At 37.4% G+C, this 20,998-nt stretch overlaps 1 protein-coding gene across 1 annotated transcript in view; it reads right to left on the bottom strand.

The window, feature by feature from the left end:
• LOC124794951 overlaps positions 1-20,998 on the bottom strand; it is a 461,391-nt gene that overhangs the window by 226,436 nt on the left and 213,957 nt on the right. The window contains exons 15-18 of the mRNA XM_047258666.1: positions 15,708-15,896; positions 14,163-14,303; positions 7,757-7,939; positions 6,725-6,862 (exon numbers count right to left, since the gene is read on the bottom strand). Of these exons, the coding sequence (XP_047114622.1) occupies positions 6,725-6,862; positions 7,757-7,939; positions 14,163-14,303; positions 15,708-15,896 (651 nt within the window). The remainder of the gene's footprint in view (positions 1-6,724; positions 6,863-7,756; positions 7,940-14,162; positions 14,304-15,707; positions 15,897-20,998) is intronic.

Raw genomic sequence — 20,998 nt, 5'->3', positions numbered from 1 at the left:
TTGCAATTTGTAGCTCTAATTGGAGATATCTACCCTGCAGTGAAAAAACTGTACCAGAGACCAATTATACATTCCTCTATGATCAAAATACATCCAAGTTTAATGAAATAAATGATCATTACATTATGTGAATTCCACCATCAGCCTGCAGTGCAGATGTGTGATGGATCCATAGATACATATGATTAAGGCCAACATGTGGGTCTCCATCCACAAAGTGTCAAGTTCTCACCAAGTATACATTACAGTAATTATTCTAATGCACAGCTTAAATACTTATATGGATTATGTTCAGAAAGACTCTTTAAGACAGTTACGTAGTTATACATTTGGTTGTGTCATATTTGATGAAAATGTGTTTTTGATCCATTGATGAATACCATTTTTCTCCTGTGAATATGTCTGTTACAACTGAAACTGACAGAGAATAAATATATGATTGTACAGCTGATGGTGCAAATACGCTTTTTTCAAAATCCTTTTAATCACTTGTGCCTTTTCTCTCAGTCTCTTGTCTTCCATCTTCATCTCACACAATGTACTACACATACTCCTCTCATCCATTCTCTTTACACAGAATTTTAATCTTTTTTTCATCATGATTTATTTCCCTAACACTATCAGAGGATTCAAAAATTCATTCCCATGGCATTTACTTTTTTTTTGCCTTCAAACCAATATTTTTTATTTATATTTCATCAGTCTTCTGACTGCTTCAATGTTGCCCACCACGAATTCCTCTCCCATGCCAACCTTTTCATCTCAGAGTAGCAATTGCAACCTATGTGCTCCATTATTTGCTGGGTGTATCCCAATCTCTGTCTTCCTCTACAGTTTTTACCTTCTATCGCTCCCTCTAATACCTGATGCCTTATGAGATGTCCTACCATCCCATCCATTCTTCTTGTCAGTGTTCTCCACATATTCCTTTCCTTGCTGATTCTGCGGAGAACCTCCTCATTCCTTACCTTATCAGCCTACTGCATTTTCAACATTCTTTTGTAGTACCACATCTCAAATACTTTCATTCTCTTCTGTTCCATTTTTCTCACAGTCCATGTCTCACTACCATATGATGCTGTGCTCCAAACATACAGTTCCAGAAATTTCTTCCTCTGATTAAGGCCAATGTTAGATACTAGCAGATTTTTCTTGGCCACAAAAGCCCATTTTGCCAAAGCTAGTCTGCTTTTGATGTCCTCCTTGCTCTATCCATCACGTATTATTTTGCCAATCTGGTAACAGAATTCCTTAGCTTGGACTACTTCACAATCCCTAATTTTGTTGTTAAGTTTCTCGCTGTTCTCATTTCTGCTACTTCTCATTACTTATATCTTTCTTTGATATACTCTCAATCCATATTCTGTACTCATCAGACAGTTTATTCCATTCAACAGATACTGTAATTCTTCTTCACTTTCACTGCGGATTACAATGTCATCAGTGAACTTATCACTGATATCCTTTCATACTGAATAATCTCACTGTTGAATCATTATTTTGTTTCCACATTGTTAATTCGGTGTATAAATTGAACAGCAGGGGTGAAAGAAAACATCCCTGTCTTAACCCTTTTTAATCTGAGCACTTTGTTCTGGGCCTTCCAGCCTTATTGACCCTCTTGGTTCTTGTACATATTGTATATTACCCATTTTTCCCTATAGCTTCCGCTGCTTTTCTCAGAATTCCAAGCATATTTCACCATTTTACATTGTCAAATGCTTTTTCCATGTCAACAAATCCAATGAATGTGTCTTGATTTTTTTTTTCATCTTGCTTCAATTATGAAACGCAACATCAGAACTGCCTCCGTGGTGCCTTTATCTTTCTTAACGCCTGTCTGATTGTCATCTAACCGATCCTCGGCTTTCTTTTCCATTATTCTGCAAATTATTCTTGTGAGCAATGTGGATGCATGAGATGTTAAGCTGATTATGCAACAATATTCAAACTTGACTATTCTTGCTATCTTCGGAATAGTGTGTTTTTTCCGAAAGTGTGATGATATATTACAAGCCTCATACATTCTACACATCAAAGTGAATAGACATTCTGCTGTCTCTTCCCCCAACGATTTCAGAAATTCTGATGGAATGTTGTCTACGATTTATACCATATTTGATATCAAGCCACACAATGTTCTTTTAAAATCCGATTCTAATACTGGACGCCCTTTCTCTTCCCTGCTGACTTCAGTTTCTTATTCCATCACATTATCAGACATGTCCTCCCCCTCACAGAGACCTATAACGTACTCTTTCCAGCTATCCACTCTCTCCTCTGCATTTAGCAGTGGAGTTCCCACTGCACTGTTAAATTTACTGCCATTGCTTTTAATTTCACCAAAAGGTTGTTTTGACTTCTCTGTACGCTGAGTCAGTCCTTCCAACAACCATTTCTTTTTCGATTTCTTCACATTTTTCAATCAGCTTTTTCACCTTAGGTTCTCTGCACCTCCTATTTTTTTCAGTCCTAGATGACTTGTGTTTCTGTAGTCCTGTGTTTCCCTGAACGTATTTGTTCTTCCTTCTTTCATCAATCAACTGAAATATTTCTTCTGCTACCTATGGTTTCTTCAAAGTTACCTTCCTTCTACCTATGTTTTTCTTTCTAATTTCTGTGACTGTCCTTATCAGAGACGTTCACTCCTTTTCAACTGAACTATCTACTGAGAGATTCATTATTGCAGTATCTATAGCCTCAGAGAACTTCAAGTGTATCTCTTCATTCCTTAATGTTTCCATATCCCACTTCTTTGTGCATTGGTTCTTCCTGACTAGTCTCTGAAACTTCAGCCTATTCTTCATCATTACTAAATTGTGATCTGAGTCTATATCTTCTCCTGGGTATGCCTTACAGACCAATATATGATTTCATAATCTCTGCCTGACAATGATGTAATCTAACTGGAACCTAGCTGTATCCGCTGGCCTTTTCCAAGTATACCTCCTCCTCTTGTGATCCTTGAACAGAGTATTCACTATTCCTTAGTAGAATTATTGCAGAACTCAATAAATCTTTCTCCTCTCTCACACCTGCAGCCAAGCCTATATTCTCCCATAACACTTTCTTCTACTCCTTCCCACACAATGCCTTGCAGTCACCCAGGACTATTAGATTTTCATCTTCTTTTACATACTGAATTAGCGGTTCAGTATCATCATATACTTCTTCTGTCTCTTCATCTTCAGCTTGTGAAGTCTGCATGTACACCCGAACTTTTGTTGTCCATGTTGGTTTGTTGCCAATTTTGCTGAGAATAACCCTAGCACCGAACTGTTCACAGTAACTCACTCTCTGCTTAGCCTTCCTACTTATAATGAATCCTACTCCCGTTACCACTTTCTGCTGTTATTAATATTTCCCTATACTCGTCTGACCATAAATCCTCATCTTCTTTCCATTTCACTTACTGATCCTAACTGTATCTACATTCAGACTCAGTGCTTCCCTTTTTAGATTTCCTACCACATTCAAACTTCTGGTATTCCATGCCCCATTTCGTAGAACATTAACCTTTTGTTGGTCATTCAATTTTTTTCTCATGGTCCCCTCCCCTTTGCAGTCCCCTCCTGGAGATCCAAATGGGGGTTTAGTCCAGAATCTCTTGCCAATGAAGAGATTATCATGACACTTTCTCAATTACAAGTCACATGTCCTTGTGGATACACATTATATATCTTTAATGCGGTGGTTTCCATTGCCTTCTGCATCCTCATGCCACTGGTCGTAGCTGATACTTCTGCCTTTTAGGGATAGTTTCCCCACGCAAAGGGCAACAGAGTGCCCTGAACCTCTGTCCACTCATCCACCCTCTTTGACAAGGCCTTTGGCAGAACGAGAGTGATTTCTTATGCCTGTAGTCTTTTGCTGCCATTGCTGATGATCTTTATTCAAAATTTAAGCAGTGGCAAGGTTTGAATCTGGGACCCAGGGCATTTTGAATGCTTGTCAAAGATGCTATCCCTTTCTCCCTCTCCTTTTTAAATACATGGTTCTTTTTTTTAATATTTTACAAATAGAAAAGAGAACATGTTTGAAGTTTATTCCACACATTCCACAAGGAGCCAAAAAGCCAGAAAATTGTAACAAAATAATCAGGTATGTACTCCTGCAATAAATGAAAATAACTGACTTGCAACATTATACAAAATAAAAGAACATCTGAATGGCAGAATGAGGCTGACTTCTTATGCCGGAAGTCTTCGGCCGCCAATGCTGATTATTTATCAAAATTTAGGCAGTGGCGGGGATCAAACCCGGGACCGAAGACGTTTTGATTATGAATCAAAGACGCTACCCCTAGACCACGGAGCAGCAGGGACATAAATATGGTCCCTATTTCTGTGGATCCAATCTTATGTGACACACAGGTACATGTACTGGCACATCACTTGTATTTCCTTGCAGGTATTAAAATTGGGAGTTTGGTCGTTAAGAGTCAGGATCCATTTGAAGTCAATGCCTAGTAGAAAGAGGTCGTACCTGCTGGCAAAAAGACAAGCAATACCTGCAGAATAAAACTGTACCCCTTCCTTTCACTGGTCTATGTCAGATTGAGCGTATATGTTGATAATGTGGGTCCCGTGAATCATAACTGTCAGATTCCATGAAGATGTGGAAAACAGGGTTCCTTTACCAGTATCCCTTCCCTTATCAAGACTGCCATGGCAGTGTTATTGGCCAAGTAAGGTAAATTGCATGTGAAATAACCAGGTACCTCAGGGAAAGCACTAAGCTGTACTTATTGCACCAACAGGACATCAATGTCCGATGCATATAACATATCACGAACGAGTTGCAACTTCACCTTCAAATCAATGTTGTAGATATTGACAATCTCAATTTTATAGGCCTGCAGTTTGGTGTCCATCATATTAGCTCGCAGTGCATTAAGGGATGCATCAGCAGCATGGACCCCCACTAATTCCAAGATAGAATTAGCTTCCTATAGTCGTCCAACATCATCAGCCACTTGAATGAGTGGGCGCCACCATGACATCCCTGACACTCTGTGTATTGTGCCTCAGTGTTGTCTTCTGGTCATCCAAATAAAGGGTGTCAGGAGCCACAACCTCTTGTTGATCCTTATTGTCGGGTGGTGGCTGCATTGCAAATGGCATCCTCTCAGCATCTGAAAGCGCACAGTCGGCATCATCATGGTGTTGTAGTTCTTGTAATGAATGCTCCAAGGCGTTACAATCATCACTGATGTAAGATGGCAGGAAATGGACATCATCTTGATTGAGTTGACACTTTTTACATCATTTTGATGAATGCTGTCTGCGTGTGTGAATGTAAACATCCTAAATAACTGGTTCATTCTGGTGCGCATCCTCCACAATGTTGTGTTCACATCATGCATTTCTACATCCACCTCCTGCTCTAGTCTTCCTCCGTAGCTGCTCAGGTGTAATCATGATCGATCAGTGTCTACTTGATTGTTTTCAATGGTATTGCTGCCAGCTCCTGAGTTGGTGCATCGACAGAAGAAGGCTTCCATGTTGGTGTCAGCATGTCCCAAAGTGCCATCATGTATGTCAGTGGAAGAAACTTGGTTGCATCTGTACACAGTTGGTTACCCCTAGGCAGTTGCATTAATCTCCTCTGGAGGCATTCCAACTGAACATAACTTTCACTACTGCATCTGGAACAGGTCCTTGACTGTCTGTTTTATATCATTATAGCTCTGCAGCCCTTGATGAACAAATATGAAGTTAAATGACTTGTCCACACAATTGGTGCCTGTCAGACACTGTTAGGTTGTGAACCTTGCCCATGTTTGGACAGTGTGGCTGATCACAGTGCCATATTCTTGTAATGCATCTGTTACCATCAGTTCTGGTATCTCAAAGGGCAGTTCAAAGGTCCATATGGTATCTACTAACACATCTCCTAGGTGTTGAAATTTTAAACCTCGTTTGACATCTTTCAGTATCTTGTCACATGCTGCATCTATAACCAGCTTGACAATGCTACTTGCAATTGATAAATGGATGTCAATAAGGTCATTGTAATTAATTCACAAGTCTGACAAAAGTGTTCGATTTCATGAACCTTAGGTTCGCATACTCATCAAAAAACATGAACTTGAGTGTGGTCTTTATGAATGAGTGTGCCATAGTGTTCATCTATGAGAAGTTACACACGTGAAGCCGGCTGCAGTAAACACAACCTCGACTGTGAGAATGTGCACCCGGAACATAAACAGTACATCCAAACCACTTCACTATGAAATACTGACTGTCCCTGGAACATGAGCACATTATATTATCGTCTGATATTTCCTCTTTTTACAGTGTTTCTTTCTCCAATCAAAAAAGAGCAGAAATAAACGAGCTTTGTCAGTGTACATGACTGATTTTTCCACGAAAAGTTAACTAGCACTGAACATACACACTTAGGAAAATGAAAAAAAATAAAGAGCTCTATGATGGTTTGAGTAAAGAAAACAAATAATTATTCCATTCTTCCCCAGTCATACAGTTTCATTTATTTTTGTAATTTTATAACCCATCATGCACCAAATGGCCATGTTAGTGCCTTAGTAAATGTGGTAAAATATGATAATGCACATTCACAAGTTTCAGTATGGTGTCGAAGATAAAATTTTGCAGTTTACATGCCTCTGTCAGTGAATTATTCAACACAGTTAGACTGTATATATATTAATACATGCATTCCAAATGTGACATCTATTCAGAGAAGTGACTACTGTACTTACAGAAGAAAACAGCAAGATGTTCAACATCATTTATCAACATCTGTAAGGTCTTCCTGTCAACACTTTCTATAACATCTGGTGTTGACTCATGAAGTTCCAGCACCCAATCCAATATGGCTTCCTCATGCATTAGATCACCTAACACATGTCAAAAGAAGAACAAAGTTCAATGTTCAACATCTATTATCATTATCTAAAAAGTATGAAAATCAGATAATAAACAAGTAATTATAAAAACAGTAAAAATGATACCTTGAAGAGTACAGTTACTGAAATACAGTAAAGCAGTAAAATGTCTTGTGCTCAAATTTTACTTGGTTGCACTAAACCCATCAACAAACAATGAAGCTAGTATTTTAACAAATAAGGAACAATTTAAAAATCTTTACATATACTTTCACTATCTTAATTTCATTAAGAACATTGCCAATTTTACAAATCTAACATTACAGTTATTCATGCATAGATATTTACATTTTCAGATTAATGTGCAGCTATATGGATGAGCAGGTTATAGATTTCCACATTTTTTCTAAAAAGTAAGCTACAGTGCTCAATATCCATTTTGCTTACATGACTACGGCTACTCAGTGATTTCTCTATATAGCAAATGGCTATCTTTTTTTCAATTTCAGCCACACATCCACCAAAGTGTTTTAATTTAGTCACCAACTCAATTAGATAATATAACAGCATACTGATCTTCCAAACAGAGTTTCGATACATACTCAATGCAATTTCTGCAATAAGTGAAAGGAAAGAGGAAGCTGATTTTTTCAGTGTCACATACAAGTTGACAATGGTGATTAATGTTCAATAAGACACTTAACTGAAGTGTAAATCAATCCTATGAGCTCAACTCTCAATTTTTACTTCAGTGTTGCAATGCAGTAAATGTACTTACTGTATTTGAAGTGAAAACTAAATTTAAAATACAGCTTCCTCCAGGTACACTGATTGTTTATCTCTTTTGCAACATTACTGAACATGTAGATAATTATTTGAGTATAAAAGTATATAGCAATGGAATACCTGTATAAATCTGTCTGAATCTGTTGCGGTAAAAAGCAAGACATGGGAGAGTTGGAAGGTCGTATTCTTTCTGTATGCCTTCATCAGACGTTTTTACAAATGAAATATCCTTTTCTTCACATTCATCATCAATGTTTTCCAATTCACTTATGATTTTTTGACTTTTCTTGTCTCCTTCCTGATCTACAAAAGAAACATACACTTTAAAATGGTGGAATCATTTTGTACACTGTAAATGTACAATAAAGAAAAACAGTGATTGCACAATATTTATAACAGTCATTGAATGTTAAAAAATTAAAAATAAGTTTTATTTCTTTGTGGAATAAAGCAGAACAGAACAACATTTGTATTATGAAATAAATCAATCACTGCACAAGCAGACATTTCACTGTGATAGGTATTATTTTCTGGGTAAATCCACCTGACAGCAAAAGCTGTTATATAGCACAAAAGCAGATTATAGAAAACAGAATCTGCTTTGTCACAAATCTATTGCAAATCTGGATTTATAAATCCAAAAATTCTTTAATTGTCTTTTTTGTATATTCTGCAAGTAATATTATTAATTACAACAAGATTAGATAGAAAAGCCAATTTATTAATACAGGGATAAATTTCCTGTTGGATTCTGTGATAGTTGTGGATATTTTGTGAATAAAGTTGTTTAGATTGGTTGAGATATTTCTTTGTTTATAGTGTTGTTTCAGTTACTGGCATCTTCAGATCAAAATTTTGAACTTGTAATACAAAATCCACTGTCAGTTTAAATACACGTTACGCCTCAGCAGGGCACGACATTATAAAAAAAAAATATTTCAATCAATTTAGATGGCTCTATTCAGGATGAAGCCAACTGCTTTTGTAGATGAAAACGTACATTCCTATAATAGAATGAAAAATAGGATCTATATATTCAGCAGACATGTACAAAAGTGAGAAAAAATGGACCTATGGAGAAAGGGAAAAGACTGTATAATAAATAACCATAAGGCATAAAGTAAAAAAAAAAAGATATACTGATCTCCCCCCCCCCCCCCCCCCAAAGAACCATGGACCTTGCCATTGGTGGGGAGGCTTGCGTGCCTCAGCGATACAGATAGCCGTACCGTAGGTGCAACCACAACGGACGGGTATCTGTTGAGAGGCCAGACAAACATGTGGTTCCTGAAGAGGGGCAGCAGCCTTTTCAGTAGTTGCAGGGGCAACAGTCTGGATAATTGACTGATCTGGCCTTGTTAACCAAAACGGCCTTGCTGTGCTGGTACTGCGAACGGCTGAAAGCAAGGGGAAACTACAGCCGTAATTTTTCCCGAGGGCATGCAGCTTTACTGTATGGTTAAATGATGGTGGCGTCCTATTGGGTAAAATATTCCGGAGGTAAAATAGTCCCCCATTCGGATCTCTGGGTGGGGACTACTCAGGAGGACGTTGTTATCAGGAGAAAGAAAGCTGGTGTTCTACGGATCAGAGCATGGAATGTCAGATCCCTTAATCGAGTAGGTAGGTTAGAAAATTTAAAAATGGAAATGGATAGGTTAAAGTTAGATATAGTAGGAATTAGTGAAGTTCGCTCGCAGGAGGAACAAGACTTTTGGTCAGGCAAATACAGGGTTATCAACACAAAATCAAATAGGGGTAATGCAGGAGTCGGTTTAATAATGAATAAAAAATAGGAGTGCGGGTAAGCTACTACAAACAGCATAGTGAATGCATTATTGTGGCCAAGATAGACACGAAGCTCACACCTACTACAGTAGTACAAGTTTATATGCCAACTAGCTCTGCAGATGATGAAGAAATTGAAGAAATGCATGATGAAATAAAAGAAATTATTCAGATAGTGAAGGGAGACGAAAATTTAATAGTCATGGGTGACTGGAATTCAGTAGTGGAAAAAGGGAGAGAAGGAAACGTAGTAGGTGAATATGGATTGGGGCTAAGAAATGAAAGAGGAAGCCGCCTGGTAGAATTTTGCACAGAGCACAACTTAATCGTAGATAATACTTGGTTCAAGAATCATAAAAGAAGGTTGTATACATGGAAGAAGCCTGGAGGTACTCACAGGTTTCAGATAGATTATATGATGGTAAGACAGAGATTTAGGAACCAGGTTTTAATTTGTAAGACATTTCCAGGGGCAGATGTGGACTCTGACCACAATCTATTGGTTATGAACTGTAGATTAAAACTGAAGAAACTGCAAAAAGGTGGGAATTTAAGGAGATGGGACCTGGATAAACTGACTAATCCAGAGGTTGTACAAAGTGTCAGGAAGAGCATAAGGGAACAATTGACAGGAATAGGGGAAAGAAATACAGTAGAAGAAGAATGGGTAGCTTTGAGGGATGAAGTAGTGAAAGCAGCAGAGGATCAAGTAGGTAAAAGGACAAGGGCTAGTAGAAATCCTTGGGTAACGGAAGAAATACTGAATTTAATTGATGAAAGGAGAAAATATAAAAATGCAGTAAATGAAGCAGGCAAAAAGGAATACAAACGTCTCAAAAATGAGATCGACAGGAAGTGCAAAATGGCTAAGCAGGCATGGCTAGAGGACAAATGTAACGATGTAGAGGCTTATCTCACTAGGGGTAAGATAGATACTGCCTACAGGAAAATTAAAGAGACCTTTGGAGAAAAGAGAACCACTTGTATGAATATTAAGAGCTCAGATGGAAACCCAGTTCTAAGCAAAGAAGGGAAAGCAGACAGGTGGAAGGAGTATAATGACCGTGTGTCACCTGTGTACAAATGTATTGTTCAACTGTAGGTGATACTGACTGTATGTTGCTGACGAATGTAGTGTAACAATATTATCAAAATGATAGTTGCTACTCACCATATAGTGGAAATGATGAGTTGCAGACAGGCACAATGAAAAGACTGACACACACACACACATACACACACACACACACACACACACACAGAGGCTCCATAAGCCTCATACGGCCAACACAGTCGCAGCACTCCTGCAGAAATTCAAATGGGAGGTTCTCAGCCACCCTCCTTACAGTCCGGACTTCTCTCCCTGTGATTACGCCATTTTTGACCCCCTTAAAAAGGCTCTGAGGGGCAACGATTAAACTTGGACAATGACGTCCATTACGTCCAGCTGTACATGCAAAACTGGTTCACATTGCAGCCCCAGGAATTTTAGGAGACAGCCATTGAGCACTTTGTGTCACAGTGGGACAAGCATCTCCACAGCTATGGTCAATACTTCTAACATACAGGTACTGTTCTCTGTAATTATGCACCTGGCTTATTTTGTTTTGAATACCTCTTACATTGGCTGCCTCTACTATTGAATAGTTTTATCATATGTTTGCATTATTTCACTATGTTGAAAGATTGTCACAACATACTTTTTACCGTTGTCTGGTAAGGCAAAGTTATGTTCAAAGTTTATGGAATTTGGAAACTTGCATTAAAAAGGCGCATATCACAAGCTAGTATTGAGGAGAAGGCTGCCACATTGTTTTGAAGAAGTCTGAAGAAATATGATACCACACTCCACTGGACCGAACTACCTATTGTTCAATTGCTGCTGAGCAAGAACAACCAAGCACTGCACTATGCGACTGGTCTCCAAGTGGACATTGGCGATGCAATTCAGTGTCTTTAATTATACTTGAGCAATGCAACATCTTTTGTTTCTTCTTGAAACATAATGAAGACCACTGACTGTCTCATACACAACACAATTGACTGGTCCCTGGCTGATAGTCAAATTAATGCAACCTTTATTCCACCACACTTCCTTCCTGTCTTGACTGTTGCAATAGATAAATAATTTTAATTTAGCCAATATATTCCAGATCAGAAAGGAACTTGTAGTCAGGTACCAATCACAATCTAGTGTGGTTTCCATCAATAGTGATAAAGGTGTTAAGTCACAAATATGCTGGTTTACTAACAGAGGACACTCAATAAGACACATTTTCACATTCTAACATTTAATGAAACACATCATTAAGATTGACACCTCCATCACTTAATACACACATGAGTGTGAACACCTTATACAATAGTGAGCTCACAGTCACTACTGTGGCTTAAACAATACACCTCGCAGCCTCTAATGGGCTGTATACTATTACATCAAAAGAGTCAGCTACGTGTACTGGATCCCATACCCCATTCTCATTTTGCTTCTGTGTTCCAATTGTAATTTCACTCCACATACATACTATTCACCCATTGCTTTATCCTGGGATCTGGATTTCAATTCTCTGGTCAACTGAAAGAAACTTTTTACGCCACTACTGAAGGATTCTCGTTATCCATTCTGGAACTTAAGTTCTCTATCAGTACACATCATGTCTTATCAGTTCTTTCACATGCTAGCAACACAGATTTGCTTGCATCCTTGGATTCGTAAATGGCACAGGAGCAGCAAATCACTAAATTCAGTTCCTGCCCCTATTACAGCATTCCACTAGCACAATATTTGACTTTACATAACTGTTTCCATTGTGACTTCTGTCCTGCTTGCTATTCTGATACTGAACATGACTATATATTCTTGTTTCACATGCAAATTATGTAGCAGGATGCATACAGCTAGTCACGTATCTTTGCTTTCTTCCAGTGGATTCTACTGAGGTGAACTACAAAAGTTATTTTTCTATTGTTATGAACTGTAATTTTGTATAGTATTGTTTTCTATAACTAAAACTATTATTTTGTATTTGTCTTACGAATTACTTACTCTTGTGACTATTTCAAACAACATATTTTTGTTGCACTTATTTGTTCATTTGATGTTTTATTGTCACGAGTAATTTTTACAATCTTTCTGATCAGTTTAAATGAACTTAATTACCTTGCTGTTGTGATCATAGAAATTGGTGTCAAAGGACTCACTCCTCAGACATTTATTCTAAATGTTACTATTTATCTATAAGATACATTAATGTGATGAGAAGTGTCATGACTTGTAACTGTCATTTTATACTTTTGTCAGTACACCCTATTTAGTTTTGCACATCATTCTGGTTGATGCTCAGAAAGATCTAGTCAAGTAGACGATTTGGTGGCTTCCACACATTGATATATTTTGTGTTTGCAACTTTCCTTCAGTCATGTAAAAAGTTACTATGGTATTTAGAGGACATAATTGGTGGTGCTAATGAACTCAAAATAAAATTTACTTACAATGTTTCCATCCTGTCGAAACCGTTGTATTTCAAAATTGTGTTCTATAATTCTGATCTGCCTTATTATCGGGTTGGCAACCATTGGGTGCCATCCCAGTGGTCACTTGGATGCCTTATGGACATTAGACGCTGCATTCCCACATTGTCTTAAAAATCCAACTGCAGTCTGATGAAGTGGTATTTCAGCACCTATTCTACAACAATCACAATGGATCCATTACCTCCTCTAATAACATTTGAAGTGAATCATTCACTTCCTTCCTTTATCTTTAAAAACTGCCCTGCAAACATCTACTCATTGTTCTTACATTATGTTCTAATCTTTGCAATCCAATCATCAGCAAAGCTACCCTGTCAATCAAACCATGGAGCAAGATCACCTGACTTGTGGTACTGATGGCTCTCAGAGCCACAGCAAAGAACAACCCTTTCTTCTGTTATAAGCTGTTGCTTAGTTTCTCCGAGATGTGTCTGGGGCTACTGGAGCCACCTTCGCTCATCACTCTGGAAAGCCTCACCATGTAATACCTCCCCCCCCCCCCCTTTCCAAATAGCCAAATAAATTGAAACTGTTTTCCTTTCTGAACATGAGTACCATATATTAATTACAATCCTACATTGCTTTTTCAATCCTGACAACACCTCTCAAGAGGGCATGTGGGAATAGTGTTCCTTCCTGTCTGAAATCAGAACCTATCTTATTGGGCCTGTGGAGGAATTTCTCTATCCTAAAAGACCCACATGTGAATGCTACACATACTCTGTCAGCCTAGCAGCTGCATCCTGCAAGTAGTGTACATAAAAGTGCACACAAATGTTCAATGTTAAAAGAAGTCTGTGATATCTCAGGTTCTGTTGGTGCGCATGGTTAATGATGTTCTTCTGGGTGTTCTGCCAAGTTGTTGTTTCTATTTCACACATTACATTTTGACAAACAACCCAATTCTTCAGTTGCTGCAAGTTTAGATGTTATGCACACTTGCTGCCTGCAGTCCAACCAAGGGTGTAGTAGGTGTCAATTACACAGAGCAGAGTACAAATATTGTGCATAAAATTGAAACAACTCAACTGAGCACCATTAAACAAGAAGGCCAGAATGACAAAATTTGTTCAAAAAGATTTAGAACACTTAAACACTGATCTCAGTGCAATCAACATGCACAAAAGTTTCATCAGAACATTATACTCTCTCCTAAATGAAAATACATAAATAAATAATAATAATAAGTGTCAGGCATACTTACAGAAAAATACTACAACATTCTGATTATCTTGGAGGATTTTCTCAAGCATACGGGTATTAACTTCTTCAATGCGCCCAGGTATTTCAAGTGTGTCCTCATCAGTAAGCCATGCAAGAACTTCATCTTCATCATCCAGATCACCTACAAAAATAAAATCAAAAATTCTAAGCACACTATTCCAACATCACCCTTATTATGTATCATTTATAACATGCATGTATGAAAACTAAAATGTTAATCTTTGCAAAAAGATATGCCCTCATTCAATTAAATGAAAATATTTAAGTATAACCAATATCACATTGAAAACATTTATTTTTGTCTCTTAGCACAATAAACATATTATGCAAGTCTCTCTTCAGTTCCAGTGGTGGATATAATGCTCCAAATTTAACAAGCCACTAAACAAATAATAGTCCTCTGATGAGAACTTAAAGAGTTTCATTTTTTTTGAACCTGTAATCTTCCCTCAAGATTACAGGCAGATTATTTTAGATTTATACCCTCTGTCACCAATTCAACAATGTCAAAATAAAAGATAAATAAGAAGACCCTTGCAACTGAAATCAGGAAGAAACTGGACATTATGAGAGATGAAATGTTATGCAAACCTGTGTGACGGTGTGCTTTTAAATCACTGTCTGCACTTTTTATTGTAGCATGTTAGTATCCATCTAAACTTTCATATCCATGTGAACTTTCCACTTCACATTTCACAAGGCATTAACAGCTGGAAAACTGGTGTAATTTACTACTGTGGTAGATAACACTATGAGCAATGTACTTCTCATTGTATACATGATTCAAGTATGAGCATTCAGTTACCTAATTAGTATGGTTCTGTATATCTTACTCTGGCATTAACTACAGATATATAATTAAAAAGGTGTTAAAATGCTTCTTGTGTGATTGACTAGCACAGAATGAAAGCAAAGGAATATTTCTAGCTTTGAATTTGAATGGAAGAAAAGTGAAAAAATACAGAATGCATACTTCCTACTTGCAACCTACAACTGTCTCTTTAAGGAAGCTGGCAAAAAGGATGACAGCATTTACAAAATGTATTTCTTCCCAGAAGATGGCCCACTGTCTGAAGTGAACGCTGAACTACTTTTCTAGTGTCAACGGTTGTTATTTTCTCTGCACAGATAGGTATTCTAGGGGATTCCTTAGAATAAAACTCATGGCATAACTGCCATTTGAAATATGAGGTATACTATTTTAAGCATTTATTTACTTACTTGTAATTTTTTCATAACTTCCACAAGTAGTCTGTACCCTTTATTATAGAGTGCAGTGTAAATTATGTTTACTACAGGATATTAATATAATTGTGCAGATAAAAACTGTTACAACTTTTTTACGTTAAAAGCCTTTCTGGTCCAAAAATGTGCATTCAGATGACTGAGAACAATTACAAAATAGAAATGGATGTATTAAAAATGCATATAAGCTTTTAGTTTTATTCTGCACAACAGAGATCATGGTTACATGTATGAAACATTATGGTAACTGTTCCAATTAAGCATTTAAAATGGGATTTACCTTTGTAAATCATAGGGTCCTTATTACGGAAAAAGACAAGGCTAGGGAATGTCTTAATTCCATTTTTCTTTGCAATGCTAAGATCCTCAGTTGTGACAAATATAATACCAGCTTCATCCAGTTCATCATCAATATTTTCCAACTCGTCCAGTATGTTATCACATTCTTCTCCTTCTTCACATTTACCACCTGAAAATAATAATTTGTTCATTTTACATTGGCATTTGTACAATAGCCTAAAATTTATGCATGTCAGAAAAATAATAATTTTCGAAATGTCAGTGTAAATGTCCAGTATAACAGACAAAGACGTAAAAGTCATTCTACAAAAATGGTATACCTAGGGAGAGATGAAGGCAGAAAGGAGAAAAAAGATTAGATTTGATACACTGTTGCTGGAGGGAAGGAAAAAAAATCAAATCTTGGGTTTGTGCACAGAGCTAAAGTAGGACTACATTAAAAAATGTGCGTTTTTGAGATAAAAAACCACAGTCTTTTACTGCCAAACCAAGACATTTTCTCTTCACCCACACCATCCTTGGGTGACATCGAAATCTACTACCTGGGGTAGAAACCAGTGTACGGCAGCTGTTAATGCCTCTCTGTCACAGTAAAAATATTGTGCAGACAGGAGTTTCTATAAGTGCAAAAAATAGGCAGAAAGTGGACAGGGTAAAGTCAGTACTCCAAGATATAAGGTCAAGCATTTTCCAGTAATATCTGAAAATGTAGTGTACTGAACCATAAATGGGAAGGAATTGTTGAGGATCAGCACAACACCTACTACAATAAGTACCCCACACATGCTGTTTTGCTTTTCTCAGTTTTCCAGCATCAGGATGTCTGCAGAAAATTGCTGCTAAATTCTAGCACAGTAAGGTAGTAGTTCCGTTTCTGTATGAGATCATCATTAGTAAGGGATGGCCATACACTACACTTTTTCTTTGACATTAAACAACTTCAGAAAACAGCCTGCACTCACAGCACACTATTTGTTTCTTCATGGCATTCAAACCAAATACTATAAATCAATCAAACTACATCAAATGGCATTCCAGCCTGAGATGCTAGAGTTGGCAGTCATGTGCACATGAGGTGTGCTTTCTTGTATGTATGAATGGTGTGTATGTCTCTTACTGATGAAGGCTGTGGCCGAAAGCTTTATTAAGTGTCTTTTAATTGTGCCTGTCTACAACTTAACATGCCATCTTTACGGTAAGTAGCAATCTGTCTCATCCTGTGTTGTCAAATACTAGAAAAATATGACAATGAATTTCAATTGGAGATACGTTATGTCTACTTGGAAATCTCACAACAGATCTAACCTCACAGACTATGGGAGTTTAAATTCATGTCACTATTCACAGTTACAAAAACAATAATATTTCAAACAATCTGGAAGTTAGACATGTCACAGGTTGTAGATATGATCTACATTTCATACACAGGCAGACTAACTCTTAACAGTAAGTGACCTGCCTTTATATAATGGTATGGAAACTTGCTTTATTTGCAACCATTGTGAAATACTTCTGCAGCCGAGTGCAGTGAACATTGTGTAGGCCTATACACTAGTGTACAGACACACTTACCATGAAGCTTAGTTCAGCATAAACACTTGACAATACACTTGTTAGTAACTACAAAAACTGAGTAGATTTTGTACTTCTTTTGCAGTATCATCATGATGGTAATATAAAATTAAAAACAACAAATGAAATTTCACTTGACAGTGTTTAAATCTAGTGGATTGAAAATGTACATCCACTAAGAGAATGTGATAAAAATCTAATTGAAATATAAATAAAATATTTCTTTATATCGTTCCTCAGCTTAAGCATTTTGAGGAAATTTATGCGTATCTTGTGAACTTTAGCTCTTCAATCGTGTTCACCTACTGTACATTAATTTTCCCAAAACTTCTCCTTTTACTTTCTACACTTCTCTATTTATGTTGTTACTGAGAGACTTGTGCTGCTTTAGCCTACTTGAGTTTCTATTTTTTATTTCTTTTCAGTCTTTACACTAACTGCTGATTTTTTATTCTCTCTTATTTCTATGCTTACATTTCCCAATTCTTCCTTTGTCAATACATTCACTCTGCTCTGCATCACTTGTACTTCTTGTTCCCAGTCATATCTATAGATATATTGGTTCTATTCTTGCAATTAGATGACATCTCTTTTTTAAATTACATGCGAAAATATACTTTAAGTTTTTTCAGCAAAAAATGGAATTCCTGAAGTTTTATTTTTACTAATGTGTATGATGTATTATACGTTCTCTACTAATCCATAGTTTTCACTTTTATCTTCAAAAATGGTGATGTTCAGAAAGATTATTGGGCACTGTTCACCAGTTTTGAATGTAGAAATGAATAACCATGCACAACACAAAAATTTATACAAGGAGGCACAAGATTATAAGTGGCTCAGTGACCTTGAAGAGTTGTCATAATCCATAAACTAAATTTTACAGAAGATACATGAAAGTCAATGTATTCCATATGAGTGACAGTCATCCACTCAATATTTAACATATTGCTTTGAAATAGTGTACTCACATAAGTAAACCCCGGGTGTACAAGGAAATATCAATAAGTTAAGAAATAAACATACACAAAATATTCAAGAAGCTTATTTTCATTCACATAGCAGTAAGGCTAAAAATTTGAAATAGTTGACTATCGGGGAAACTGCAATGATCCTGACAGACATAAAAGAAATGACTGCTCATAAAGTCCCATTAGTTAACAACACTGGAAATGGAAAAGCAGAAAATAAACTTGGAAACTTTCATATCATCTACAGGGTACTTCAGAAATTTATGAGTCAATCTGCCAGTTCACTCACTGTAGCACTGATAGCAATGGGAATATGTTTACATTTGACAGCTGTCCACAGGTTAGAACTGTATGCTTTGATTGTTTCACTTGTGTAGAGGTAAATCTACACTGCATGTTTCATATTCTTAGTGACTTATCTATTAAATGCTCACTTTAACCACGTCAGGATATTTATTTTGTGGAAAGGCAATTGTGATCTTTCTGTAAGGCCCTGGAAACAGTAATGTATGTGAAGATGTACTGTTACATACAAAGAGGAGCCAACACATTATGAACACCTCCTTAATACCATGTTGGTCACCTTCAGAAGACAATACAACAGCAATACTGCAAGGCATTGATTTGGCAAATCCTTGGTAGGTTCCTGGAGGTATGTGGCACCACATGTCTATGCACAGGTCACACAAAACCCATAAATTACAAACTGGTGGTTTGTGGGAGCAGAACTGCCACCTGATAGTGCCCCAGACAAGCTCCATCACATTTAAATTAAGTGGCCAAGATATCAATGTGAGTTCAATATCATGATCCTAAAACCACTGTAGCACTATTCTGGCCTTGTGACAGTGACAGTTTAAACTAGATGCCATTGCTGTTGGGAAGACATCAAACATGAAAGAACACAAGCAGTCCGTAATAAAGTTCACGGCCAGTGAAGACATTAAACACGATGGGTACAGGTGGTCAGCAATAATGTTCAAGTGGTCCATAGTTGCCATGGTGTCTTTTATTACAATGACAAACCATATGGAAGACTGGGTGAATGTTTGTCACAGCATAATACTGTCCCCACTGGCCTTCGACTGTGGTGTGGTACATGTTTCAAATAGCTTTTCACCTGGATGATTGCCTATTTATGCACAACCACTGACCTGGCCATGTAACATATTTTCACTGATCCACAGGTGAATCTTGATGGTCCTGTATCCGCTGCAATTGTAACTGACTATGTCATCAGGTCAGCATGGGAATATGTTGGGGTCATTTGCTGAGGAGCGCCGTGTTCAACAATGAGTGCTGAACAACATGGTCCAAAACACTTTGCCTGCACCAACACTTCCTCTGTCATAGATCTGCCACAGATAACCACATATCATGATTTAGGGAGTGGGCAAGCCTTCAATCCCCACATTCTGTAAGGAGGCATGGAATCCAACACCTTTTTTTCACCATACTTCAATCACTTTTCATAGGTGCCCCATTAGGTGGATGTTGTAGCCTGTTATAAGTAACTGCTCACGCAGAACTGACCACACAGGAGTGAGGTCTATGTCTTCAGCACCTCCTATGCATTGTGCAGCTTATTGTAGTCATCTTGTTAAAAATGCACTGCCTGATAGCTGTGATAACAGATGGCTGTGTAGAGTAGGACCAGTTTCACAGTCTATGCATTCCTCCAAGAAGTAAAAATGTCTAACTACAGTCCAGTGGTGTCTGAAAGGTTGGAATAAGTCTTGCAAGTATATGAACTAGAGGGGGATATTTTGGACATTTGCTATCAGTTTTTGACTGAAGATGTTTGAACGAGTTCTTTCATTAAAACAAATGAAGAAATTGTGTATGTTTCTCATTATAGCCATTTTTCTTTTTTGATGTGGTGAATTCGACCACTCCCCCCCTCCTCACAAAGCTTGTTAGGGTACTTCTTTAACACTCTGAGCATCATGCTGTTTACAGAGATTTTCCTGGCAACTTAAATGTTCAAACAAATTTCAGGCTTGCAACCAGTCGTCATATGTACACAGAAATTCGTCTTTGAGCATATTGAGGGATTACATTATTTTCATGTCTTTTACTCAATTTGATTGAGGTAATTGAAGATTAACAAATGTGTGTTGAAAGATATACATTCTCTGTAGTTGTTGGATTCCACACAAAGCATTCGTCTACATGCAAACGGTAAACTTCCTAAAACCAACCTAAATTTTGGGGTGTAATCGAAGCGTGGGACTGAACTATACTAGTTCTCATTCTCCGGTTTGAGAAGCTGCTGAACAGTCCTGTAAATGTACTGCTGAATTTTGTAATTATAGCCATGCATGTAGAATGATCTTGCCACTCTGTCTGATTTAAGAAGGTGTTGACTCCTGGGAATGATTCTTTTTCAAATTTGACAAAAATTTCATGCAGTTTTGTTTTACACTTCTAATGCAGAAAGTTGTACACTTTATTTTCGAGTAATGCAATCTGGTAAAAAATCCTATGTATTCTTGAGCAAGCTGGCACAGGTCTAGGCTGCACATGGACAAAAAGTATATGACTGCACTGATAAAGTTATGGAAGGGGGTTAGGGGAGGAGGGGAGGGGGAAGGGAGTGTCCTTCTGGAAATTAATGATGGTTGTTAGCCATATATTAAAGCCATGTTTATGTTGTGCTGGTGAGCAAGATGAGGAGTGTCCAGGGAACCAGTGACTGGTTTCTTGTGCTGGATGTTGTACCTATCTT

Source organism: Schistocerca piceifrons, chromosome 4 (genome assembly GCF_021461385.2).
Source record: "Schistocerca piceifrons isolate TAMUIC-IGC-003096 chromosome 4, iqSchPice1.1, whole genome shotgun sequence".
NCBI classification, from domain to species: domain Eukaryota; kingdom Metazoa; phylum Arthropoda; class Insecta; order Orthoptera; family Acrididae; genus Schistocerca; species Schistocerca piceifrons.
Note: the sequence above shows the minus strand (reverse complement) of the source record. Positions and strands in the feature narration are given on the sequence as shown.